General features: G+C 37.9%; 1 protein-coding gene across 5 annotated transcripts in view; it reads right to left on the reverse strand.

Annotated features, from left to right (window-relative positions):
* OGDHL (oxoglutarate dehydrogenase L) overlaps positions 1 to 27,594 on the reverse strand; it is a 47,670-nt gene that overhangs the window by 16,958 nt on the left and 3,118 nt on the right. For 2 of the 5 annotated variants that reach the window (XM_053949341.1, XM_053949343.1), the window contains exons 2-17: positions 26,904 to 27,104; positions 26,658 to 26,766; positions 26,118 to 26,352; positions 19,390 to 19,563; positions 16,177 to 16,279; positions 12,811 to 12,926; positions 10,919 to 11,073; positions 8,089 to 8,235; positions 7,410 to 7,500; positions 6,724 to 6,903; positions 6,216 to 6,344; positions 5,666 to 5,845; positions 5,245 to 5,397; positions 3,783 to 3,885; positions 3,044 to 3,172; positions 881 to 1,031 (exon numbers count right to left, since the gene is read on the reverse strand). In XM_053949341.1, coding sequence (XP_053805316.1) covers positions 881 to 1,031; positions 3,044 to 3,172; positions 3,783 to 3,885; positions 5,245 to 5,397; positions 5,666 to 5,845; positions 6,216 to 6,344; positions 6,724 to 6,903; positions 7,410 to 7,500; positions 8,089 to 8,235; positions 10,919 to 11,073; positions 12,811 to 12,926; positions 16,177 to 16,279; positions 19,390 to 19,563; positions 26,118 to 26,324 — 2,018 coding nt within the window. In that variant the 5' untranslated portion in view covers positions 26,325 to 26,352; positions 26,658 to 26,766; positions 26,904 to 27,104. The remainder of the gene's footprint in view (positions 1 to 880; positions 1,032 to 3,043; positions 3,173 to 3,782; positions 3,886 to 5,244; positions 5,398 to 5,665; positions 5,846 to 6,215; positions 6,345 to 6,723; positions 6,904 to 7,409; positions 7,501 to 8,088; positions 8,236 to 10,918; positions 11,074 to 12,810; positions 12,927 to 16,176; positions 16,280 to 19,389; positions 19,564 to 26,117; positions 26,353 to 26,657; positions 26,767 to 26,903; positions 27,105 to 27,594) is intronic. The other 3 variants (XM_053949344.1, XM_053949342.1, XM_053949345.1) reach the window with 3 other exon arrangements.

Genomic DNA, 27,594 nt, shown 5'->3' on the forward strand with positions numbered 1-27,594 from the left:
TTATCTAGCTTCTATCTATTGATAGTGTTGGGGACTGAAACAGGAAGAAAAGAAGCCATCACATGGAATATTGAAAGAAAGATTTTTTAGACATCACTTTAGAAACTCCAAAATAGTGGAAGCACCATGTTGTTTTACTATGGCAACACAGTATATTCAGTTCTTCCCAAATTCTAGCCAATGTTATACCAGAGAAGACAGGCACCAAAATTTATTGCTCTCTTCTGCAAGCATTCACAATGAAGCACAGTGCAGCATTCACCCCAGGAATTGGCATCACATCAAAGGTTTCAATTAAATACATCATTAACATTTTACTCTACAGAGAATCAGGTAAGGCAGCAAACTGTACATATTTTACCAAGTGATGAGATCCTGCCTTCATACATGCCCCACAGGCATTAAAAGTCTTAGTACAACGGACCTTATTTGACTTTAAAAGCCTCACCAACTGCCAACATGTTTGTTCACAGGGTACACAAGTTCCAAGCAGGCATCACTGGAATTTAAGAGATTCAGGATCTGCTGCAGCAAGTATCCTCTCTTACTTCCCAGCAATTAGATGGAATGCAACTGTATTTTTTGTTAGAAAGCAGGGGAAAAATACCATTTCTGCTTTTCAGCAAGAGAAGGTAGAAAGTGTCTAAAAATGTTTGTTCTGGCTTAAATATTATACTTTAAAAGGCTGCTTACAGATACACAGGAAATTTGATTATTATTGACTGCAAGAATCTATAACATTCTGATTAATGCTGAAGAAAGAGCCCCAACTTCCTCCTCCCTGCAGAAGACCATATTTTTTAAGCAAATGCCAAGTTATTTCTTTAAGTGTGGGACTTCAACAGTTTTAACAACATCTAACAGTTACCTCAGTACTGACCTGAAAGTACCTCTCTCCACATCCTGCCCACTCAGTCGGACATGGATCCCTTCTTTGAGCACAGAGCCAAAAGCCATGTACTCTGCTAAGGCCCAGTCAACAAGCCTGTTCTTGGTCATTTCCGAGCGGGCTTTCAAAATCCGAGAGAGACCTACATCGGAGTAAAGATCAGAAAGGAATGGATCTACTTCAGAGAAATTCTCTGTTCACATAGCATTCACCATTCTCCTTCCTCATTGCCTAAACTAACCACACATACCAAATCAGGTCTACAAACTGTTTTTCCAGAACTGAACTGCTGGCAAAATAAAACAACTTGCTTCCCAGCAGCAGTTGTGTAATGTTCATACCTTGTTTTTGAAGAAGAAAGTAAGGTTGACTGTGCTGGAAACTACTGAGGACAATTAAAAAGACCCATGGTGAATTTCTTCTTCCTCAAGATTTATTTTCACATCTCTAACACCAAGTACTGTTTTATAAGAGACTGAAAACAGCAATTTGCTTTCTGAATTTTTGTCTTCCTTCCTTTCTTCATTTTTTCTTGGCATTTGTCTCATTGCACTTCTGGAGATGTTATACAGTGAAACAGGATGGATGGATCAATACTATGAATATCATATAAACAGAAAAACTGTAGCAGCTGCCAATGGATTTTCAGTTGGTAACCAATAGCTGACTTTTCAGTGAAGATTTTATAACCTTGTGAGCCAAAGCACAAGTTACAGCACTGCCACTTTCAAAGGGAACAAGACTTCACAGCTGCACACAGGTGCTTCCAGCTTTGAGGCCACAAGTCTCCTGTATTCACTGTCAATTGAATATTATTGTGCAGCATCTTATTTTGCTGCACTGATGATTTTGGTAAGCTTTCCCATATGTTGTTTTCCCATATTTCCCTTTCCTTACTTTACATAATTTTACAGAAAAACACCTCACTTTCTTTCTACATAAAACTCTCATTGAAATTGCCTCATTTTAAGTTAAAAAAAAAAAAAACAACCTTGAAAATTTTCCCTTTAGAACATAGCAAACATTTGATTAAAAAAATAATCTTCCCATTGTTTATTGCAAGACTATATGATATTAAGCTTTTTTATTCTAGTGAAAGGACAAAGTACTTCAAATTTCTATTTCTCTCCCCTTCTGTTTCTCCACAAATTCTCTCTCACAGCCTTTTAAATGGCATAAAAGAATTTAGCATACCATAATTGTTTTGAACCATAAATCTACCTTATATACTGACAAGTGTTCCCTAGTGTCAATGGTTAATCAACTTACTAACAAGAGACCAATTCACCTTTTTAATTAGAATGTCTAGTATTACATTTTATCAGGCAACTACAATTTTTAATTTATTAGTGTCACAACGAAGTGCACAAATGTGTAGAAGAGTTAAATTTATCCATTAATTGTATCTGCTCAACAAGCCTTTAATTAATAACTGGGAATGCCCCACCATCATTTCTATTCACTTCCCAAAGGAACAGAAACACATAGAATATTTATAGAAGACAAACTTTATTCTTTGATGGATGACTCCACAAAGGATTAGCTTTCTATGTTTAGAGATTTTAAAGAGGAAAAAATTATCTTTATTCCTTACCCTTAGTATGTACCCTATAAGTCAACAAAAGAAAAAAGATTCCTAAGCAAAGGGTCTCCATGTTTCTCCATGGAATGAGCAGGTTATTGCTCCCAATAGTTGCTAGATTTCAACCTGCCCAGGAAATAAACTATCTCACAACTCTGACACAGTTTTGGGGCTCCCCAGTGAGACAGACACTTACTGTAATAGCTGCCGAAGTGAGGACTGAATCTTTTCAGAACAAAAGATAAGACTTTTTGGGAAAAAAGCAAAGACTTGAAGAATTAAAGGAGTTATTAACTTAAGGCTGCAAGGAGACTTCTACCTCCCTCAAAGGAAAATCTATTTTAATGAGGTATGAAACAGAAGTGGTGTGATTCTGAAAGAATATTATGCTGAGAACAAGCAGCAGGAACTTAAATGTCACATTCTCCTCACCCATAGAGTGGAAGAGTCAAAGTAAAAACAGTCACAGGCATTTTCCTCTTTGAGAAATGGTCCAAGAATAACTTCTGTGCAGAAATACAGAAATGGAGCAAGACACAAAGCCAGGAGGAGACACAAAGCCTTCAGCTGACCTGAGTGTATTTTGAAGTCTTCGACTGGCACTGAACTAGCGATGTTGCCAATGTGAGTCAGCAGCTCTTCCGAAATGCCCGTCGGGGGACAAGACATGCTCTTGGGTTCTCCATCCGCGTTAAAGAAGCCTGCAAGGACAAGAGTTGGTGACCTGTTCAAGGACTGTTCAGGAGATATGTATATCACCTATAATTTTTTCAACAACTCAAGTGACATGCTCAGCAGCAGTCTAAGCCTAGCTCTTCCCCTTTTGCTGGGAGACAATAATTTTGATTGTCTGCCTGACAAGAGAAGCTGATCTTACAGGCACACAATGATCTATTTTGTTCCTGCTTTCACTCCCTGTGAAGTCCTACTATGTGGGCAGAGGCTGCCAATAAAAGGCATATGGCACCTCAATCCCTCAAATAAAAATAAATAAATGAATAAATAACATGAGACACACTCCTTCTTCCTGACAGCCCAGACAGTTAACAGTACAGGAAAACCACTTCCCTGCTAAACTGGAAAATGGCTTTTTCAAAGTCACAGCTTACTTCGCACATTTTTTAACAAAAGCATTTATTTCAAGTTGATCTGGCAGAATGCTATATTTACTATAAACAGGGGCAAATCAAAGGTCATCTATTCCATTTTAAAGGAATATTGTCTGATAAAATCTATTTAAATCCTAGATTTTGGACTCAAAATAAAAGCACATTCGGGTGACACTAGGATAAGTGAAAGTACACTCCTTACCAGGCCAAGGTGAATCCAGCCAGTGCTTGATATGAAGGATCTTCTTATCCTTAGATCTAGTATATGCTTCTTCACATATTCTGTCATACTTTGCAATTTCTTCCTGTAGAACAAAAAGGTTTTAAAATGGATAAACATAACACCCTCCTGTCGTTCAGATGATACCTCTCATTCAGCATGACAATACCAGCTATTTAACTCCATGAGAAAATTTAGTGACAATAATACAAATAAATAAAATTAATTTTATCTAGGATCAAACTGCCTTCTAGAAACATGCTTACACACATTACTCTAAATAAATCATTTCATTGGACAGGTGTTACAGAGGAGTGTACCAAGAGCTGAAGCTGCAAGCATTGCTCTTGAATGAGACAAAAGTGAAATAACAAATATAATTTACAGTCATACTTCTAAGATCAAAATCATCCAGCTCTTATACTCCTGGCTACAAAAGCCACTAAAGTTTGGAAAAGAAGGTTGCAAAAAATTAGTCTGTCTGGGAGAATCTAGCAAAGAACCTGCTGGCCACACCTCTCAATGGCAACAGATTGAATGCCATATTCCATAGAGGCAGAACACCTCTGCAATGCCTGTGTTTCAACCCAGAATCACACTGAAGTTATTGAGCTAGCTAATCTTTAAAGGAATTAACAGCAATGTTGAGCTCAGTCTGTGCAGCCAAACATCCATCCAGGATCCTAGATCCAGTCACCAAATCCCACGGTGCCTCTACTGGCACACTCTTTCAATAAATGATTCAGGAAAGCTACTTCTGCATGAGCTGTGATGCTTCTTACAGATCACAGAATTCACCTACCAAACTGCTTATTTCTTGATCTGCAATATCATGTCACTACACCTTCTCAGAAGGTCCTTGAAGGTTTCAAGGCTCCCCAGAAGGTTTCATCTGCACTCTAAACACCCATTCTCAAAAAAATTAAGGTAAAGACCTAACCAGTTTAATATACACACCAGACTCTACACTTCACCGTTCTGGAATACCTCAAATGGTCTCTGAACTTGGTTGAATTCTTGCAAGAAAACCAAAAGGCTAAATTGATTCTATTTCATCATTGCTGGACACAAGCCTGCCAAGGTTATCAATATGAAGCTATCAACAGGAGTGTTCAAATACTGTCTTGCTGCTGAATCAAGGTTCTAGAGATGAAGAACAGCTGACAAATGCTTCTATCTTCCAATGTTCTCATTTAATCACCTTCTCCCTCAGAACTGAAGCAATTTTTAATGAGCAATATATTTTAATTACTTCAGAGCACTTCCAGTCCTTTTGCTACAACAATAGTATTTTACATGAAAATCCAAGCCAAATCGAATCACAAATTGTCAAAGGGTAAAGACTTATCACAGTAAGGAAGTTTTCAAGCAGGCAGCATACAGTGACAGTTGGGTCTTTCTCCTTACAACTCCTTAGATTCCCTCTAACTCTGCTGGATTGTACCTCAAATTCCTGCAGTGTCACAGTCCCATCTGCAATCAGTTTGTCAGCATATTTCTTCAGCACTGGCACCTGCTTATGGATCTGCTTGTACATCAGAGGCTGGGTGAACATGGGCTCATCCATTTCATTGTGCCCTCTCCTACGGTAACAAACCTACAAAGGGAAAGATTGCTTCTGTTGATAAGGAAAAATGTAACATGGAATATTTCCATTTCATAATTTTACAGAGATTTTAAGAGATTTATTGTATAAAAAACATTCATGGCTTCTTATGGGCCTGTTTGTTTCTTGGTTTTTTAAAATGAGGAAACTAAAGGCCTTCAAAAGGAAGTATGTTTCTTGACTGGACCTTCTAAGCCACAAAAAAATAAAGAGTAGTACATAATGCACAGAATGAGAAGTAAAGAAAACCAAAACTTACCAAGTCAACCACCACATCCTTATTGAAAGTGTTTCGCCACTCTGCAGCTACGCTGCACACGTACATCACTGCTTCAGGGTCATCAGCATTCACGTGGAAAATGGGAGCATTGACCACACGAGCAACATCAGTGGGATACGGAGATGAACGGGCCATACGGGGGTCTGTGGTGAAGCCAATCTAAAAATTCCAGAAACTTCCATTAAAATAATTTGGGCACCTCCTGCTACTCTGTTGTGAAGTTTGCATTTAATAGCAATTCACACATTCACACAGCAACAGCATCAGCTTTTCATTTTGGCTAGCTAGCTTCTTTTTGCTCCCTTAAAAACCAGAGCAAGCCTAATCCAATTAAGTATTACAAATTGAATGGAATACACGCAGGTGATAAATATTATCTGCTCGATACTAGAATCATTTTCAGAAACATCTCAACCATTCTAATAACCAGAAAGGGGCAAGGAATACAGTTAATAACAGACAATAAAAAGAGATAGATGGGCAAATATTCAGCAGAGAAAAGCTGATTGCAAAAGGCTGTACTTGTTACCTGGTTGTTGACCACAACGTGAATAGTACCATTTGTGGTGTAGGATGGGAGGTCACTAAGATGAAAAGTCTCATAAACCACTCCTTGTCCTGCAAAGGCAGCATCCCCATGTAATAATATGGACATAACCTAGGAGGGAGAATTGTACACACATAGCCACACATACATTAGAAAGGAAAACTGCAATTTGAGCTTCTCAGCAGGATTTCTTGGCTCCATATTTCTATACTGCTTTTAAAATAAAACAGTAATTTTATAATAAACCATAAATTTCTTGGCATTCTGCTGCTTTTTCTCAGTTTGCAAAGGAAATAAAGCTTTAGGCCTACTTTCCAAAGTTACCCTTGAGGTCTCATGTCAGAAACCTTACCTAGTTCAACAGGTGATATATCCCTTTTGAAGGGGGAAAAGTGGACGATTCTGTGATATGAAACTACTGGCAAACTATTTTTATTGGAAACACCATGAGAAACTACCATTAAAAGTTACTATATTAAACAATCTTTACCTTTTTCCCTGCTGTATCCCCTCGATAAAACTGCTCAGCTTTTGTTTTGCCTTGCACAACAGGATCAACTGCTTCCAAGTGAGAAGGGTTAGCCATCAGGGACAGAGTGATTTTCTTGTTTGTTTTGCGGTTGATCCTCTCATGGTACATTCCCAAGTGGTATTTTACATCCCCAGATCCCTAACAAGAAAGACGTAATCACAATTCCGGAATGTCATTCAGACCTGCTCCATCTGATTTCACTAGGCCTAAAATTTTGCTTCAGTCTGAAAACTACATCTGGTTACCTGAACATCAGTGTGCACTATGGGTTTGACACCATAATTTCAAACTGAAATACTGTTCCTATTCTATTATCTTACTGCTGTCATCAAATGTTAGATAAATACTTGCAGCATATTAATACTCTGTTCATTCATATGAAACAAAAAGAGATGCTTAGAGGTTATGAGCTCTGCCAAATGTAACTTATTTATCTACAGTCACTCCTGAGAGACCTTCTGCATGTTAGAAGTATAATATAATTCTTAAATTTGTTATGAAATTTCACCAAACCATGTTCCTTAAACTAGAAAAGAAGGCATTGCAGCTGATAATGCTGATTTCATAGTAATCATGACCAAAACAACTGGAAACTATCTTGAATATTGACCTCTCCATACAGATCTAATGAAAAAGCATCTTACCTCATCAGCTGCTTCAAGTTTGGGATCAAACTGACAGAAGATCTGCTCCAGCTCTTTTCGGATTACATTAGCCAATACATTCAGCCGACCTCTAAGAAATTTCCAAACACAGTTATGTCTCAAAAATAGTACTAAGAGAGTCAACAGTATAAAACTTACAAAATCTGTAAACCACCCTGTAAGAAATTTGCAGACGTTCTCTTCGAACTTTTGAACCTGAAACCCTTGATTTAACCCTTCTTCCCATTACAAAGTTCCTCCAATGCATTCCCTCAGACATTTTAGATCACCCTGCTATCCAAGTGGATTTTGTAGCTATCTAGCAGTCTTCAAAAAATCATATTATAAATTAGTTAAAGCAGACAGCAAAAATAAGTTCAAAACTACCTCACCAAGTTTTCCCAGTTCTAGAGACTGTATGCAATGGCAGAGATACCATGGCTGCTGCCACATTTGCTTGCAGTTTCAAAGTACACTGAGGAGAGTTTGTCATTTACTTTTGAAGCCTGTAGCCTCTTACTGACAGGCATTTGCTACAGTTCTGTGTTCCCATTACTTGTTATGACTGACTCTTCCTACCTCAGCTGCTTTAATATCAAGTTTTAAAATAAATTTCTAGAACCCAAAACTTGTCCCGACACAGTAAGCCCATTTGTTGGGGTGTTTCCATTGGCATTACCTATGAGGCATTCCCATTATAACATATTCAATTCCCATTTCACTGGATTTATCAATGATGGTCTTAAGTGCAGGAATCATTACTTCACATCCTTCCAAACCAAATCTCTTTTCGGAAGACCACTTGCGAGCAAGGAAGTCTTCAAATCTTTGCCAAAAAGAAACAAAAAAAACCAAGAGAAATTATTTGTACTAAGGTAATGTAGCAAATACTAATAGTTTACATCTTAGAGCAAATAAAGTTACATTAAATGGTTTTAAAACATCTGTGAATACATGTTATACACCTCTGGAATTCAATCACACAAGGGGAGGGAAACAGGAGAGAATTCAGTCTTCTTTCTCCCCATCTGAAAACTATTGACTAGGACTTTGAAGCAATTAAGGGTCCCCACCTCAGACAAAATGAACTTCCCAAGTTAAACTCTGTCCTCATGTACACAAATCTCACCACTGGGAAGGCAGAGTGACAGCAAAGAAGTCTCTTCTATGAACTGAAGAAAATATAACAGAGAACCTATATTTTCTAGTACCTGTAAAAAAGCCAGAGTAGAAAACACATCTATTCCATAGGTCTCATTCAATAGCAAGGATCCTCAGACTGTGTGATGTAACACTTAGGAATGGGCCAAAAAGCAGGACACTGGTATCCCTGCCTCAGCTTCAGCAGCAGAATTATGTCAATCCCTGACAGCTTTAAGCTCTTTCATTCTTTAATGCATTTGGGCCAGAGGCAATGTGAGTGGTTAAAAAGTACCTTTTAACAAACACTGAAAGGATTACACATTGTAAAGCCTGGAGATAGGAAAGGCAAAGAAAATACATCTTCATGAAAGTAACTGTATTGGTTACATCATCTGTGCAGTACCTCACCCCATAACACTGCCATAATCCATTAACACTCAGCTTATTCCTCACTTAGAATCCTGACATTTACCTCTTTAGACTGAAGTCCTAAAGGCACTGATATGAATTGTTGCCAAAATCTCGCCTAGCTTAGCCATCAATACCTTACAATCCATCCAGCCATCTAAGCAACAAGCCAGACCCTCAGCTGAGCCATTCTGCCAGAATTCCTCAGGGAAGTCTGTGGGGCTATGCCAGTTTCTATATAAATGGAAAGCAGTGTGCCATGTGAACAGCAGGTCCCAGAGGGTGAAGGAAAGCAGTGCACACGCTGAGTTCTTCCTCTTTGCAGCAGCAAGTTCAGCCAGTCCTGGACAAGCAGCAAGTTCATTACTTGAGGCAAAGTGCCACTAAGTGTGCAGAGCTACAGCATTTCACAATCACACCTTGCCAGTCCCCCACATGCCACTGGGGGTCACAGAGCCCCAGTCTCTGTCACTGCATGCATTCAGTGCCCAGTGAGGGAAACATCTGCTGAAAGCTGGTTGCGCTCAGAAGGGATTAATCTGGAAATGCTTGACCCTGCCCAGATCAGATTCTACATCAGGATCTAACATGTTTACTAATGCATTACAAAGTAGCTCAGAAATATACAATGAGTATTTTACATAAGAAGGAGTTTAAAATTACCCTTTGTTCAACAACCTATCAGTGAAAATCATAAGGGATGAGAAATCCAACTTTAAAATTCAGTTTCAAGTATCTGAACTCTGTAGTTCTTGGAATGAATACTTTTAAAAACAGTCTTGAGCAAAACAATGAAAACCTGCTTTACAAAGCCACAAATCTCAAGAGGAAAACCAGTTTTCCACAAAACCAGACTTTTTTTCCTGAATCATTTTCATACAATAAAATAAAAAAGTATTCTAAAGATAGCTGGATCGAAATTTTTGTAAAACTTTTTTCTTCCACATTCAGCAGACAATTAATTTGGCAGACGAAGAACATTAGGCTCCTTCATGCCACTAGAAACACCAGATCTTTCCACAGCTTAGGCAGGAATAAAAGCACAAATTCTTGTCTTAGGATAAATGGAGATGGTTCATACTGAACACCTGTTAAACAAACTTACTCAAGTGTCATATTCACTTGACCAGTAAGTGTCATTTTTATTTCTCTTTAAATGAAACTTTTAATGAGACATTATAACACTGGCAAACAAAACACCTGGCAAAAGTATCTTTTAACACCTCCAATGAGTACTTCATTTTTGGATCTTTGAACATAAGAATCTTAACCAAAAAATTTTTGAATTAAATAGTCATTACTTGATTCTTTCTTAAATGCTCAAATCTCTGACTCTTGTGTTTAACAAAGGACATATACAGTGTTTCAGATTGTAGGGACTGAAATAAATCTTGTGTCTGAGAAGCCTTGTTCCAGGGGTAAGAGGATAATTCCATCTCTGGGATCACAATATTTCCACACAGATAGCCACAATGGGAGCAGTCAATAAGCTATTTCCAAATGTGTTTTCTTTTATCATAGGTACTAAAACTGCTGCTGCCAGGTCATGCAACAGCACAACACATTTTGGCACATCTCAAAATGAAAAGGGCAGAAAGTACTTAAAATCACACACCAACATTGTTCTGACACTTATTTTCTGCAACAGGCTGCAAATCTTTAACACAGCTGTATATTACTGGTGTGTTGAAACAACCTTTTCCAAGTTTACCTCCTCAAGCCAATAAAAACGTTGCCAGGCATGCCCCTAAATGCCTTTTGAGAGAACAGAATACTAAGTCACAACACAGATCCTGAGAGATTCCTCACAGCACACACTTTCCTTCGATAAGGCAGGCAGGTTAACTACACCTACCTGTACTCCAGATTTCAGTGAGGCTGCTCCCCCCCACTCAGCAGCTTCCAGGTCCCACAGCTCCCAGGCAGCAGGCCCAGAGCAGTGTCCCAGCCCAGCGTACCTCATTGAGCGCACCAGCCTTGCCAGCAAAGTCCTTTTATCCTCGTTCGTGAACTTCATCACGCCCGGCGTCTCAAACTTCTGACGGATCCACTGGCACTGCTCCACGTCGTTGATGAACATAAACTCCAGGCCAATGTGTTGGCAGTAGGTATGCTAGCAAGTGAAAACACCAACAGAGAAGCTTTAGGAGCTAGTGGGCCTAATATAGTAGTTTCACAAAGAAATACCCTCTTCATTATATCCTCTGTTACTCTCCCGAAAGCTACCGTGTCTTCCTCTTCCACAATATCTCCCCCAAAGTAATTCTATAAATGAATAAATCATTTTACTGAATCTAGTTTTGTGTCACAAAGCTTTCTCTACAAAGTAACATTTCAAAATTTTTAAACTGGAAGATTCTCATCTCGTGCTACACTCAAATTAGGCCAACAAACCTGCATTACACTGACTGGCACATTTCACCTAACTCAGTGCTTTTCTTACAGGCATAGTACACTCTTCTTTAGATTCACCAGCAAAGATTCCAAGTAATTTATCAAAATTTGTGTATTTTATCACATCTTTTGTTAATATAACTTTAAACCAAGAAATAAAGACAGTGAGAAGACAGCTATGAAGTCTAATGCAAATCATCTGATAACTGTCAAGTTTCAGAAACCTGGAAACGTGAAAAAAAATCCAAGCAGCTGAGAGCAGAGAAAGGACAGGGAGAAATGCAAAGACACCGCAGAAATATTATCTCCTTGTTCATTTTTTAGATTTTATTTTTCTTACTTTAAAAAGAGTATTTCATTAGAAAAAATATATCCAAAATATTTCCAAATATTTACAAGTCAACAGAAGACCTACTGTGAGTTTGAGACAAATCTACTCTCAGCATAGTCTGTGTTCTCTACTGTCTTTAAGGAGTTGAATGTTAACCTCTATTTAAAAAAATCTAAAGCTCTAGAGACAAGAGGAAAGAGAAGGTTATTTCTCTTTAACACAAATCAGTTACTTAAGGCTTTTATATTTTGCAGTTGATTTTGTCCTTTTATTTGCACATTACAATTTTAAAGATTATTGCTACACAGATAAGCTAGAAGTGCAAAAACAAACAAAAAAAAAAAAACCCAACCAAATATAGAGCTCAAATGCACAACAAAGATAATGTGGTTTAACAATTTACCATGCCTCAGCTAAGCCAACATAAAAGTCAAGCAACTGGGAATATCCAACAATGACTCACTCGGCAGTCTACAAATACATTACCATTCCTATTTGCTGCTTTGCTATTTGGAGTTTACCTCTAATTATATTTATTCCTTCAAAGTAGTTTTTCTTTGAATTATTTTAGCTTTGATGACTTCCTATGGCATAAACCATGTCACCTGTCAGATAATGAAACTCTAGAAAAAAAAGTGGGGATGGAAAACAAGGACCATCACAGTCTACAAGCTACAGCTGGGCTTTCATGAATTTGGTACCCAGCCTCCATATTTTTCCTGAAGTAAAGGTCTTACTAGAGCTGGGGATCTGAAAGCAACCCCTGAATGCACAGGTGTTTTATCTGTGTTACAACACTTAAAAGACAATTTCTAAAGGCTCTTCTCCTTTTAAACAATATCAGTTCTTTCCTGGCATTAATATTCTACCATATTCACCTCTTTTATACTCATCCTTAATCTATGTATTCCCAATATCCAGCTAATTGCACCAATGGTGCTGCAACCTCTAGAAATAGTACAAAGGTTATGTCTAATGTTGTTGGAATCCTTTACATTAATTATAATATTAATAAGAACTCTATTAATAACTGGCAAATAATAAGGGGGTTTTGTGACTGACACCTGGAAAAAGTTCACTTTGGTTTGAATGAAAACAATCCCAAATGAATCATGTCCCACTGACCTCCAGGCGTTTGATGATCTCTCGCAAAGACAGACTGTTCTCATTTCCTCCTATGAAGGTGGTTGTTGGCAGCTGAAAGACTTTGTCCAAATCTGATTCATGCAAACCATAAAACCCTGCAACAGGAACATTATTGATTTGCAAAGCAGAACAGGAGACAAAAAGGAAACCAGCATTGCTTTTCAAGCCATGGCAATCATATTTAATAAAGCAGTATTAAGAAAGAAGATTAAAAATTTAAAGTGTGAGTATTCTGAAGGTACCCATTAGTAAAATGGACTTTAATCTAGATTTTAAAAAGTGTTTGAATTAAATAGTCATTACTTGATTCTTTCTTAAATGCTCAAATGAAACAACTGAAATTAGAATCATTCTAGCCTTTTTTATATTTTACCATATTAAGACATGTGTCATCAGTTTTCCACACCACTTCCTACAGCTCACTGTTTAATAAAATAACTGACTCTAACATAAGCAGCAAACAAAAAGAATCCCTCCTCACTGACAGAACCAGTTGGTTCTGTAAATGAAAGCATTTTACATTAATAGACAGAACAAGAGAATGCACCACCATTCAATAAAATGCTGTACAAGCACTCTGGAGAACTGGCAAAGTATTTCTATTTACCCTCCTTCTCTTTTTAGGGAAATCAGTTTGAAATAGCCCTCTAATGACCTGTACAGTTCTAGTTCTCAGGCAGTGACCTCTTATAAAATACAGAGACTTCCACACCCCCACCATCTAAAACTTGTTTAACCACATTGACCCATCTCGATTTGGACATATCTAAACTTGTTCTGGCTGAGAATATTATTTAAGAAAATATTTAACCTAACTATTATGCAGTTTCAAAAGCCAAAATACACAATAGACAAAGACTGAAAGACTGGTATCAATGCCAGTTAAAGGCCTGGTATGATCCAAGTTTAACTTAGACCTGTTAAATGAAGGAAGGAAAAACAGTTTCTTATAATTGTAAGAAGCAAAGGTGCAACACTTATAATACACCACAGTTATAGAACCTTATATAAACATTAAAACTACATATGTTCCTACACATGTAGAAATATTAGAAAAATTAAAAATAGCTTCTCCATTTTTAATTTTGAACTCTTTAGCTTGGTTCCAGATAAGCTGTAGACAACCACTTAAACACTGGTAAGACAGCATGCACATAACTCTTAAATCAATAAACTGCTTAAATGTTAAGTGACGTTTCTGAAGATAAAAGCAAAGCAGCAAATTAAGGATGAAATAACAACAGCATTAAAGATTTGAAAACAGGCCATAGGACTGCATTGCTACCACTTTTACTATACAGCACTGTCAGTAAATAACACCTTTTTTGCTTTAAAAATAATACACTTTAAAATTTAAATTTTGGTTCTAATAAAAATTTCAATAATATATTAAAAATTTCAGACCTGGCATGGCCAAAAAAGCATAGGTATCATTACTTCTCCTTTTTGGTATTGTAACAGGTTTTTTCCCAGCAGGAGGGGAGAGTGACACAGGGGATCACAGGGCCTTCAGTGTCATTTGAAACAAAGCAATGCATTTATTTCTTCACTTTTGCTGACTTTCCCTCAGACTTCAAAGGCTGTTGATGTCCTCTCATGCATAAACCAGAACACATACAGGAGTGATTTGGGCACACACAGAACATCTGTGCTTTGTACCACAGCACCACATATTTACTGAAGCATCACCTCGTGTTTAAAGAGATAACACTCTTACTGAAATGCTGAAAGCAATGCTATACTGTGACTCATGCAGTAGGTACATCTGCAGTTTTAGAAGCAACTCTCAGAAGAAATTTCCTACCACAAGGTTTCTCAAAAAGAAACCAGAAGATGGGACAAAGAAAACGCACAGAAAAATCAAATATTAAAATAATTTCTGTCCTGCCAAAGACCTTTCATAAGTTTCCTGCCTGGAACATTCAAGGATAGGATTTGAGATCTTCCTCTATTTTAGCTCTGCCAAGACTGGGTTAGAAATTGAATCTGAATCAACTGAATCTCCTCAGTTACACTCTCAAACACATCTTCCCATCTCATTCAGAGGTCTGGCATATTTTTCCTTTGGGCATGAGGGTTTCAGTGGATGCCTTCTGATCAGTCACAACACCGTGTACTAAATTATCTGTAGAGTGTAAAGAAATGTGTACTGACATGCTAGTAGTCACCCAAGCTCTAAATTAATTATATTTGCTCAGTAAATGTCTCAGGTGTTTTCTAGTTGGTACTTTTCTTTGATTAAAGCTGACAAACTCCAGAGAGAAGGCCCAATTTATGTAAGCACCCCTCTAGTCTTGGGCATCCACTTCCTTTATATGATCAGAACTGCTTCTTTCCCTACACTAGAAATAGAAAACAGAGCAGCAAAGAATAGATATGCTTATAGTAAAATTAGGCAGAGGGTGTTTTATTTACTTCCTGCACTATATTTTCTGTCTGATCGAAAAAGCTTCCCTTACACATCAAAGAAAAATTGATTCAGTGTCTTCATCAAGTAGAAAACCACATTTTAAACTAACCAGGTAGATTGAAGAGCAGAGAAAAATCAATCAGGTGGATTTTTTTTATTTAAGTAGAGAGAGGCAAAGAAATTGATCAGTGCCAATTTCTCAGACACAAGTCCTCCTAACAATGAGAACAACCTTTGCAAAAGCAGACCCCAGTGCACTACACTCTTTTAGCAGTAAACTGATGTTTTTAATAGAAGATATAATCACCCTTGGATTATATCCACAGGTAAAAAATTCTGTGCTTTCCATGTTTTCTTCTGTTAACTTCAAAGAGACCTCTTCAAGACATACATAAGGAATAAGTATCAGACGTTAGATTCCAAATTTGGTATGAAATTTACTCTAAGTTCTCTGTCCAGTACTTTGCTTATTGCTTGGTTTCCCTATTGACTACCCTTCAGATGTCTCTAGTTCAAACAAGTTTGAACTGTAATGCTATAAGAGTAATTAAGATTATCAGAATGTATTGATTAGTACTCATTTCTGGTGTGGTTCAAAAATAAAATATTTAGGGGGTTTACAATAATCATTCACCAGAAGATGGATTCACAGGAACCTCACCTGTGATCTCAGAGTAGAAACTCCTTCATCCTGAAATTTTAGCCTCCTTACAGATGCTCAAAGGCTCTATGTCATGATATCAGCAAGCAGAAAAGGCAGAAGCATCCCTGAAATGTGGCATCCCTGCCCCTAGAGGGGAGTTGTAACTAGGTGATCTTTAAGGTCTCTTCCAACCCAAGCCTTTCTATGAATCTGTGCAACGTCTTATTAAATCACTTCAGTCCAGGGATACACAAATGAGCATTTCAAATAAGAAGGCACACAGCTTACACACCAAGTTTATCAATTGTGGTAATAAGGTCAGATGGAATAAACGAATCCAAATCTGCATCCAGAATTCCAAGGGGATCTAGCTGAGCCACATGATGGCCACGGATCTGAAAATGGAGGAAAGTAGAGCAAAATGAAATCACACTAAAAGTCAGACAAAGGCAAAAAGTCAGTGATATCTCTCCATAATATCAGCCATTAAGCTGAACAAACACCACTAACGTGATGACAGGGTTACGTATTCCCAAGGTTTCCCATAAGAACAAAAAATAAGCATTATATCACTGATTGCATATACACCTCTATCAAAAATTACACATTACAACACCATCTTCATTATGTCTGACACACAATTTAACTGGGATTACACTGGAGTTTAAGTGAAGAAGGCTTCTAGAGAGTACACTCTCAGTCCTTAGGTAAATTTAAGTAAGTATGATGAGCCTAATAGATCTTTCCATTTGCCAATTCAGTCATTTTGTATTTTTGCCTGAATCCTCCTTTAATATACCTGCAGTATATTAAAATAGAGAATTGCTGACTTAAAACAGATTGGTGCTGAAGTAGTTTATATTGGAAGTGAAGGGATCACTCTTCCAGAGCTCTGCTCCAAGTCAGATAGCATCTGACAGCACCTATTTAATTCATGAAATTTCAGAAATTTGATCTGATAGAATTGATATTCAAGGCACTAAAGAACACAAATTGAGTGAGGAATTTAGCCAGCTTTCAATGATCAGTGTGACTGGTGTTAATGCATGCCACAAGTTGTTATAAACTAGTGAATGATCATATAACATTGCTACAGAAGAAATAACTACTTGATCCCAGAGAGTCACAAATATAAAACCATTTTTAATATGTCTCTTATGTGTGACTCTCATATACCAAATTAACTCATTAAAAACTTTGTATAGATGAATATATTAATAATTTCTCCTTATAATTTTTCTTTTTAACAACATATTTGCATCCCTTGGGTAGAATTTCATTCACGCTACTAGTATCCTAATTGTCTCTGAAAAAAACCCAAAATTATAGACTGCAACATTAGCAGTGAAGTGCATCACACAGTAACAGAAGATGATTACAGTGTGGTTCAACAAGAAGGGACCTGTAAAAACACTGTTCAATTATTTGTTATACAATAACAAATAATTATTTGGTTTCCAGTCATAAGAAACCAGAAATACTTCATCCTTTTTGGAACTATCAGCACTGTAAACTCAGCCTGACTTCTGTGATTTTTTGCACCTCATGAATCACCAGTAATGAAACTCTGACAGGCCAAATGATGCCCATAGCAACATCTGTGCCATTTGACTGTTTACAGCAGCACTAAGTTTATCTGACTGGAACAAAGCAAACAATTTTGTCTCAAACATCATCAACAGGAAAGAATTCCCCTCCCTAAGTTACATCTGCTCTTCAGCATTAATAGGAAGAGGAAGATCAGCAGGAATGCCAAAACCCAGAAAGGCAGAGCAGTAAATGCTGTGCCATATTATTCCAGGAGCAGTTTGGTTTTTAACTAAAAGACAGTATTTCCCTCAATATCAAGGCATTTTTAGTAAGTCCTACTACTTTCACTGAATACAGAAAATAGTAACATCTGCAAAAATCAGAGATCAGCCTTGTGAAAATACATAAAAAGAAAATTTTCATCGATAGCCATATGACAAAATGCAAGTACAGACTAGCAGAAACTAGACCTTGATTTCTCTGGCCTCACTTTTGTTAAGCACACACATCCCACTGAAATTCCTTCTTTCAGTGTCCCCAGTGCTCTCTCTTAGAACAAGCAATAGATTAACTGCCTTCTCAAAGTCCAGCTCAACAGACTACAAAGCAGACCACAAAACCATAAAACACTGACAGGTTTGAGAAATGAAAACTCTATATCCTTCTCCATTTCATTTCATTATCAGGCAAAGGAAGGTCACAAATTATCATACCCCTTCAACACTGAATTTAGAGGGTACTAAATACCTTTTAAAAAGCAGACAGTTGCCTTAGGCAATCCTCTGTGACTGTTTGTTGCAGACACATGGGTGCCTGCCATTTCTACAGACATTTCTGTTCCATCACCTGACAAATACAGAGAGCACAATGGCAGTCCCTGAATTATTTTCAAGTAAATTGTGTCAAAGCAGCCTAATGTTCTCCAATTTTCTCTAATACTTCACCAAACTTTTACTTTATATTCACAACCATTTCTATTCTTTTACAACAACCTCCCAACTCAATGGTGACAATGTGATGTGTACAAAAAAAGGTCTTTTAAGAAGCTCCTCTTCTATTCCCTCTCATGACACCAAACAGGATTTAAAATACTTAGGGCAGGGAGGAACAGATCTGCTCAAATCAAACTGTAGGAAACTTCATGGGAAGTTACTAATTTAAAAAGTACTTGTGGAATATTTTGTCAAACACAGATCTAGTTTTATGGGTTAGTTATTTTTGGGGTTTTTTTTACATCATTTGTAAACCTTTTATTGAAACTAAGATACTAAATACAAGTCTAAACAAAAATATTTAAACTTATTTTTCATTTGGAAAACATCTAACAAAACACACTGTCCTATTTCCAAATTCCTTCTTTTAGAGAAAAATAATTAAATTATACTTAATTTCTTAATTTAATAAAAGGGTTAAAAATCAGAGTGTGAAATAAAATCAATTTTGATGAACAGCTCTCTAAAAGAATCCATCAAAGTTAACCCAAACTCAGTACTGTCAGCCTCCCAAAATTCAGTTTCTGGTTAATTCATCATTGCTTGTCTCTCTTTTTACCTAAAATCCTGCTCAAATAAGGAATCTCAAGATTCACCTTAGATGTATGAGAAGGCAAGTACATTCCATCCTTCCCTAAAGACTGGCAGTAACATTTAGAACTGCAGTACAAACGTTCCCAGAGGTGAAGACAGACTTTCACAAACCACGATCCGCATAAAGTCCTTCCAGGGTAAGTCAGATGACCAAAATCAGGCCTGTGAGTAATCTGAATTATGAGTTTGCAGCCCAGAGGATCACCCCAGTCTGAATCCAGCACTTCCATGTTTAGACACTGTGCTGGAAAGAAAAGCTGTCTAGTTCAAGGCCTTTTGTATCAGAAGCAAGACAGTAGTTAAGACCAGAATAGAAATGAGAACATAAAAAGGAAGAAGGTTGTTGGCACAGAAGAGGCCTTCCCACGCCTCCCCCAGAATGCACTTACTTGGTATGCCCTTATCAAGGACTGCACAGCGAGGTGGTCTTCAACAGCCTTTTCAGCGGTCCCTGGTCTCGGGGCCAGGCCGTGGCTCTGCAGAAATGATCCCTTTCCTTCCTGCTGAACTGGCAGATGGGCTGCTTGGCCAGCATTAGCACTTCGGAAAAACACATCCCAGGACTGGACACATGTACAGAGAAGAGAAATGTTTACAACCTCAAACAAAAGTCTCATCCAAAGCAGCTCTTTCAAACTGCAAATGGAACCTCATTGCATTACAGTGTCAAACACCACTCAGAGACAGCAAAAAAAAGAGCACTGATACGTCCCAGTCTCACTACAACTGTGTGTTTTATTCACACAGAACACTTTTCCTCTCATTTCTTACACCGAGCTTGCTCAACAGAAAACCCTGCAGCACACAGGACTGTAAAGCATCTCCATATATTATCCAATTCCACAGCTCTTTTTAATTGTTCTGTTTATTCAGGCAGTCAAGAATAGGTATAAAATAATGCTACTGGTAAAGAGCTATCAAGCCTATAAAACAACGAACCTCAATAAACTAAATCCATTCCTTTAATGATACTTATAGAATTTATGGTACTTCAAGACACTCACTGATTATGCTAAATCAGAATCAGTCCTTAAGAGCTTTACTTGAAGAAACTTTAAAAGCAATTAAAGTTTTTTTGAGTGAGATTTGTTCTAAAATCCTTTCCTCATCAGCTTAGGTTACCTTACCATGAAAGAAATTATGGGCCTGGTTTCAGGTGCAAGTCATAATTTTAGAAAAGTACTTATCTCAGAAACTGAATCACAACAAACAAGAGATCCTTTTATTTCCTTCTGTGCTTTTACACAAGCTGCTTCATTCACATATGCCCAAATCTCGTTTTCCTGAACTGTTTTCATTCTGATGAGGTGGTTACTGTGCCAGGTTAGAACGGTATCAGATATATGAATGCTAACAGAGAGCAGCAGAATGGGACAAAACATGTGAGACACTTATACTCAGCAAAGAAGGGAGTCTGTGTAAAACATTTCCCTCAGCTGGCTAACTTCAGAAAACAAAAAGGAAGCTATTTAAAAACTTACATATCTTTGTGACTGGAACAGAAGAACTGCAAGAGATAAATTTCTGCAAGGCTGCAAGCCTTGCAGATTTCCATTACATTTCAAAGAACCAAGTGCCAGAAAAAAAGAAAAAGTAGTCCAAAGCAATTCTTTTTAAAAGATTACTTAATATATGCATTACAGAACCCACAAAAGAATCAAAATAATATAATATAAGCATGGCATGACAGAAAAATATTTACAAAATCCTTTTTGCTTTCATTAACAAAAAGTCTTCATACTGAAATTTCTAAAAGCTCTCAGGTGTTCAGAAACACCATGAGGTGTTTCTGAAAGAGCTAAACATCACCCAGCCTCCCAACCTCAAGTTGTGGAAGTGAAGGGATTCACTGAACCTGTGGGTGGGAATCTCACCATTAGCATGAGGCCACTGCCCAAGAAACATTGTTTTAATGCACCCCTCTTCCTTCTTTATTCATACAAAGCTGCATCAATGCAAATACAGTAATCACCCTGCTCTACACAGGCTTATCTAAACATAGTCTGACTTTTATATGCCCTGACAAATTAAGGCAGACAGATCATGTGTGGTGCCCAGTTCCAGACACAATGATGAAGAATTCATTCCTCCTTTCTTCTCTTATTTATGCCTGTTTCCTATATTCTTCTTACCTTGACATCTTGGCAGCCATACTGAGATTAGAAGTCCGAATTTACATCCTATAAGTGGTCTACAAGAGACTATAAGTGTGACTGCATTTCACCTGGGATTCTCTCTATACACCTTCTTGGTCTGTGTTAAGAATAGTATTGTTACTCCATGACTACAAAGCACCCAGTCCAAGAGTCTGGAGATCCCTGACGATGAAAAACAATCATAATCCCTTCTTGAACTACTAAAGTTACTTAGACTGAAGAAATTACTTGGGCAATACACAGTAACAAATTATCATTAAACATTAAATTAGGAAATTCCTAACATACATTTGGATCCATGACAGCTCTCACATTTGAAGTTTTAATAAAGAATTTGCTTTGCTTATGTTAAGGTTTCTTCCTTACTTTTTCTAACACCATGATACATGATGATAATAACATAATTATTCCTTTTTTGAGTAAAACCTTTCATTTAAATGTAAAAGTTACCACAGCTTTTTTTGTTGTCCCACAAACAACTGAATGTGTTCTTAGACAAGTGCTTTGCTGAGAGAGTTGTTAACAAACTCCAAATAGACATGCCCAACAAGTGATCTGTTTAAGGAGAATCAGTATAGGGCTCTTTCTTCATGCAAACTCACAAATATAAAGAAAATGTTTCCATCTGAAGATGCAACCAGCTGAGACAGAATGGACCCAGACTATTTTTTCCTATCACAATTTTGAACTTATTGATTTGTTGGACAGGCTTGACATTTAATCAGAGGGGAGGGAAAATACATCATTTGGCTACAGAAAATTAGTTTTTACTGGATACACATCCATCAAAGCCTCTACAAATTTCTATAGTGTCTTTCAAGATTGATACCAGATTATAGTCTTCAAGTTCTGTGTATCAATGTCAGTCTTTGGCAACAGCATTTGCCATGTGACTGAACAGATAGAAGACCAGCTTGCTCTCATTGAAAACCTGCAGCTTCTCAACTAAATTAGTAAAGTTCGTCAAGAAAATGGTAGAGGAGATTTATAATCCAGAAATATATTCACAAAAAAAAAATACTATAGTGATAGATTATACATTTTCTTTCCTTCTGCCAGCAAATTTATATTGTAGTTGACCATTATTTTCTCAAGTAATATAACACAATTCAAGTGATTCAGTGGCAACATTTTACTGACTTATAATAAACAATGTTGCAATTAGAATAACAAGTAACATATGCTTTATCTTGATGGTTTGGGTTTTTTTCCTAGTGCCATCACAATACTCATCAACTACAGTGAGGACAGTAAAGCCTTAGAAGACACACACTGAGCACCACTATATCATTTAAAAAAGAAAATTAATAAAATTAAGTCAAAGCAAAACAATCCCCCCCCATCTTTTCCTAGTCCATAAACCAAGGAGGTGATTGCACACTCATGGCAGAGCAGCTGCACACAGGATAACATGGCAGGCATTATGTACTCCATAGCAAACCATGCAGTTTTGTAATTAATCTTGTGATAGTAATAACTGAGCCTTGTCAAGCTTCTCTCTTTATGATCTATGGCCCTGACACCAAGCTTCAAGGAGAAATAATGATGCCTTTTTCAGAGCACATGTCATTTTATTCTGGTTGTTGTTTTGGCCACTCTTATGATACGAAAATCAAAAGGCAAGAAAAAGCAGGAAATAATATGAAGTGGATTTGTAAAAAGAATAGAAACTCCATATATATATATATTATATATATTATATATATGCATATTCCTTGATACACAACCATGATAAAAACAGAAAGGAGAAATACTTTGGAATGTTACTGCCATATTACAAACAGCTCTAAATAAGCATACTTGGGAAGACAAGTCCAATCAAATCTTCTGAGAGGGAAATCAGTTCAGGAGTCCTAATTAATTGGAGTTTCTAAGTACAAGAGACTAGAGAATTACTTTTAAAGCCCAGGAAAAATCAAGCTTTTCCATCTAATCAATGAGGTGGCACATCCCCTCTGAAAAAGGGTTATCTGAGAAGAAACATGAGGAGGAATAAGGTATAAAAAGGGAAATTAGGAAAGCGAATGCAATGTCTAAATGCACAAGCTGGTTCTCTAAATCATGCTGGACATATCAAATAAAACAACAAAAACAAATGGCCTGCAGAGAGCCAAATCATTAACAAAACCATAATCAACACCACATGGTGTCTCTTGACATTATTTTCCAACACTTCCTGTCCTTTCCATACTCAAATGACAAATGCATAACTTTACAGTCAAAACCACAGCACGAATTTTTCTGCATTTTTAAGAAAACAGGGTGATTTCAACCCTTAACATTTTAAACTTGTTTTATGAAAGCTCAAGTTGAACAATTTCTGTCAACAAAAATCTGGGGAAGGTATTTGCAGCTTTCAGCCAATTAAATGAGATGGTTTTCAAGAAACTAAAAATTAATTTTGTTGATGAAACAAAGTAAAATTAATTGGCATTCTTCTCCCCCTCCCCTTTTCTCATAGGCTGTGAAAAAACTAATAATTTAGGCAAGAATAGCTGTAATCCATTATTTCCATCCATCATACTCTTTCAAGCCTCATAAATCAGGGACACAGTGAATTTACTTCAGTTTGTTACTGTTGCAAGTTTATTAAACACAGTTAACCTAGAAAAGAATTCACATAGTTTTATAATCGTGCTGGTTTGGGCTGGGATAGTTAATTGCACAGTAACTGGTTTGGGTTTCAAAAGGGGGTTGGCAATATAGAGACATTTTTGTTATTGCTGAGCACAGCTTACACAGTGCCAGGGCCTTTCTACTCCTCACCCCACCAGTGAGGAGGCTGGGGGTACACAAGGAGCTGGGAGGGACAATGCCAGGACAGCTGACCTCAGCTGACCAAAGGGATATTCCAAACCACATCATGCTCAGCATGGGGAAAGAAGAAGGAAGGGGGGACATTCGGAGTGATGGTGTTTGTCTTCCCAAGTCACCATTACATGTGCTGGAGTCCTGCTGTCATGGGGATGGCTGAACACCTGCCTGCCCACAGGAACTGGTGAATGAATTCCTGGTTTTGTTCTGCTTTGCTTGTGCTTTGTTCTTTTGCTTTCCCTATTAAACTGTCTTTATCTCCATCCACAAGTTTTCTCACTTCCACCCTGCTAATTCTTTCCCTCATTCATGCATGTGTGTGAGAGAGAAAGCACAAGTGGCTGCGTGGTTGTCAGATGGGGTTAAACCACGACAAAAATGCATCTTGAATCACCTGGGATCCACTCCCTAGGCCACACCCTGCATTCCACAGTCAACTCATTTATTGCTTGCTGTTCAACCCACAACCTGCACCACCTCAACAGGACCCATGACCAGACTGCTCTTGAACTGCCGGATGAGTTGGATGGCCTTTCGGCAGGATTTCTAGCATTTCCGCCTACCCCGAGCACCAATCCGTAAGGCGCAGGAGCGCATCTCCCGGCCGCCTGGTTCAGCACCCGGGCCAGCTCCGGGCGGAGCGCTCCAGCGCTGCCGCCACGCTCCCGTCCGCGGCCGGTTCTGCACTCCTCTACCCGCACCGAGGGCAGCTTCCCACCCACAGAGACGCCTGCAGGGCTTCCCAGCAGCAAAACGCACTCCACGGCAAAGGGGCTGAACCAGGAATCTCATTCATCTAAAAGGAAAGAAGTTAGCCAGAAGCCAATATAATGTAAATACAATAAAAACCAGGATGTCACCTTGATGTCACTCCTTATGCGTGGGTTCATCCCTTCAGTATCCCCAGTATAAAAGGGTTGATACCGACCTACAGCCTTGACACATCATGAGGGCTTTGCAGAAATTCAGTGCACCCACACAACGTGCTATCCCACCCCATGCTGGTGAAGCTCAGCTGGCAGCTACAGGACAAGGGCTCAAAGTCAGATGAGAAAGAGCCATTCCTGGAGAAGGTTTCTCCATCCCAAGTTCAGGTGTAAGATAAAAAACCTAGGATCGATCTGCTATATGAATAATAGTCAGTCTTCAGAATTGGCACTGCATATGTCGTCTTTCAACAAGACTAAGTCCATGCACAACATCCACAGTTAAAAAACAGTTACAAAACCACCCTTTTTGGTTTCCTTTTTAGTTTCTGCCCTCAGCATGCGTCACTTCCCCACGCTCTAGACAGATTATCAGATTTAGAACAACAACTTCTAAGTGACATTTTGACATATGTGCCTCGAGAATAAGGGAACAGACAACCAATTTGGTAAACATTTTGAGCACAATTCACATTACTTCCTGGAAAATGACTTGTCTGTCTTAGAATTGATCAGACTTCTCATCAACTTCTTAAGTTACTATACATGTATCACCATAACAGAGCCCTCTTTGTCAGCAGAAAGCTTGTTAAAAAATAAGCCTATGTATTATGTCCACAAGAAGGGATTTGGGTAATAGAGTTTTTAGAAAAGCAAACAAATGTCTATTGCCTGAGGAGAGAAGGAGAGACGCAAATCAAAATACTTTTCAAGATACTTCAGAAGAATATTCTGACAATTTCAGATTCAGTTTTAAAGTTACAACTTCCATAGTTTAATCCAAAGACAACTGAAGGTTCGTCTTCTTCAGACAGTTTAGAAGTACCAACATCAATACATTATTTAACTATATTCTCTGATATAGCCTTACTATAAACCAAAAAATTAAATCTATTTTATTCTTGGGTCTTCTTCTGGATGCAATGAATTCCTTGACTGACTGCTTGACCAGCATTTCCATGGAGGAATAAAGTTTCAGAGCAGCTGTTTATTTCTGGACTGTACTTATCCTTCTTTCCGCTCTGCTCACCATGCCTGTGCCTCCTCTGTACTTTCATACTTGCAATATTACATCTTACACCAATCAATAGGTGGGAAATTAATTTCATGTTTTTCATTTCACAGGACCTTTTCCTGAACTTTTTATTAAAAAGCAAGTGAAAAAGTAAAAGAAACCTATCCCACTCTTAGCCCAGCATTACAGTCAAGTTTTAGACTTACCTTGTGTACACTTTTAGGGTTTTCAAGCCATGCATAGTACATTTCCTCCACGTAATTGGAATTACTCCCACTCAGGAATGGCTCTGAGGTTCCTGATGAAACATACCGTTGGCCATGTAAAAATGCCCTTCTGGCTATATCCTGATTTTCTAGAAGTTTAAAGCCATGCCTCTTCAGCGTAGCTGCAAACAACTTCAGATGACTCATGTTTGTTTATTAGCCAGACGATCCAAGTCTATTAATAAAATAAAACCAAACTTAATCAGAAAAAGAGACAATGAATTGCAGACACATTTCAGCCTCACAGCAAAAACTGAGGTTTCTGGCTACGGCACCCTAGTACAAGGCTGAGGCCTAGGCATGAAGCTCCCTTCAGAGTTACAGCCACAGCAGTGGAGTGGCTACTGCTGGCCATCCCCACATCAGCCAGCTCCTCTCTCAGCTCCTGTAACTGGTAACACCACCCTGCTCCCTGGAGCAATCACCATTTGTACCGCCAGGCCCAGCTCCCTGGAACAAATGGAGCTGCTAATCACTGACCTCTCCAGAGCTCCTGGCAACCCCAGCTGCTTTCCCTCTGTTTGGAAAGCTGTGGCCTTTTACCCAGTCAGGCTGGGCTGGGGTCAGCAAACAGTGTCAGCCACAGGTGCTGTGGAAAACAAAAAGCCGCTACCTCAAATTTCTGCCACGAGTAATGGAGCTGACTAAATAATTAGAAGTGTTAGTTAAGTGTTCATATTGACATTAGCCTTCAACCAAACAGTGAAACACTGAGAAAAGGCTCACTTTAATGTGTTTTCCTAACTGGCAACATTTATCTTGTGCTTCCAATGATCTCTTATGAGCTTTGTAACAAGGACAGCAGATTCCATGCAATTTTGAATTGAGAAATTCAATTTTCCAAGTCAATTTCCCACGATAAGGGTTGAATCTTCTGAATGCTGAACACCATTAGCTCCAGCGCTAGTAAAGGGAATCAGGGCTCACCTTCAAAATAAAAAAGAACAAATGCATCTTAAAATTAGTCCCAAAATAATATACTATTAATGCTGAAGTTGCTAAAACTGCAAAGAAAGAGCAATAATGTGAAAAGAAATTATTCATTTTGTTTTCATTTTAAAAGTATTTAGAAAGCTACAATATCATGAAGGATAAGGTATTAATTTAGAACAAGTAAAATTCAGATTTAACCCCAAAGTGTCTCTCATTTGTTTAGCTGTCCACCTGGAGAAATAATTTATTTGGTCCAAGGTAAAACCCAAGGTCTTTTGTTGCTTGGTGTGACTGAACAATTGCTAAAAACAAAAGTACTGAGCTGCCAAATGAACTTCTAAGTTTTTTTTAAAACACCATTATTTTGAGTAATAGAAAATTTTTTTCTGCTACCTATTACATGTTAAGGTTTCTTCATCTCTAATTCAAAAATAGATTCTATCAAAAACTTCAAAAACATTTTCTGTATATAAATCCCATTAAA

The sequence above is a fragment of the Vidua chalybeata genome, chromosome 8 (genome assembly GCF_026979565.1).
Source record: "Vidua chalybeata isolate OUT-0048 chromosome 8, bVidCha1 merged haplotype, whole genome shotgun sequence".
In the NCBI taxonomy this organism is placed as follows: Eukaryota; Metazoa; Chordata; class Aves; order Passeriformes; family Viduidae; genus Vidua; species Vidua chalybeata.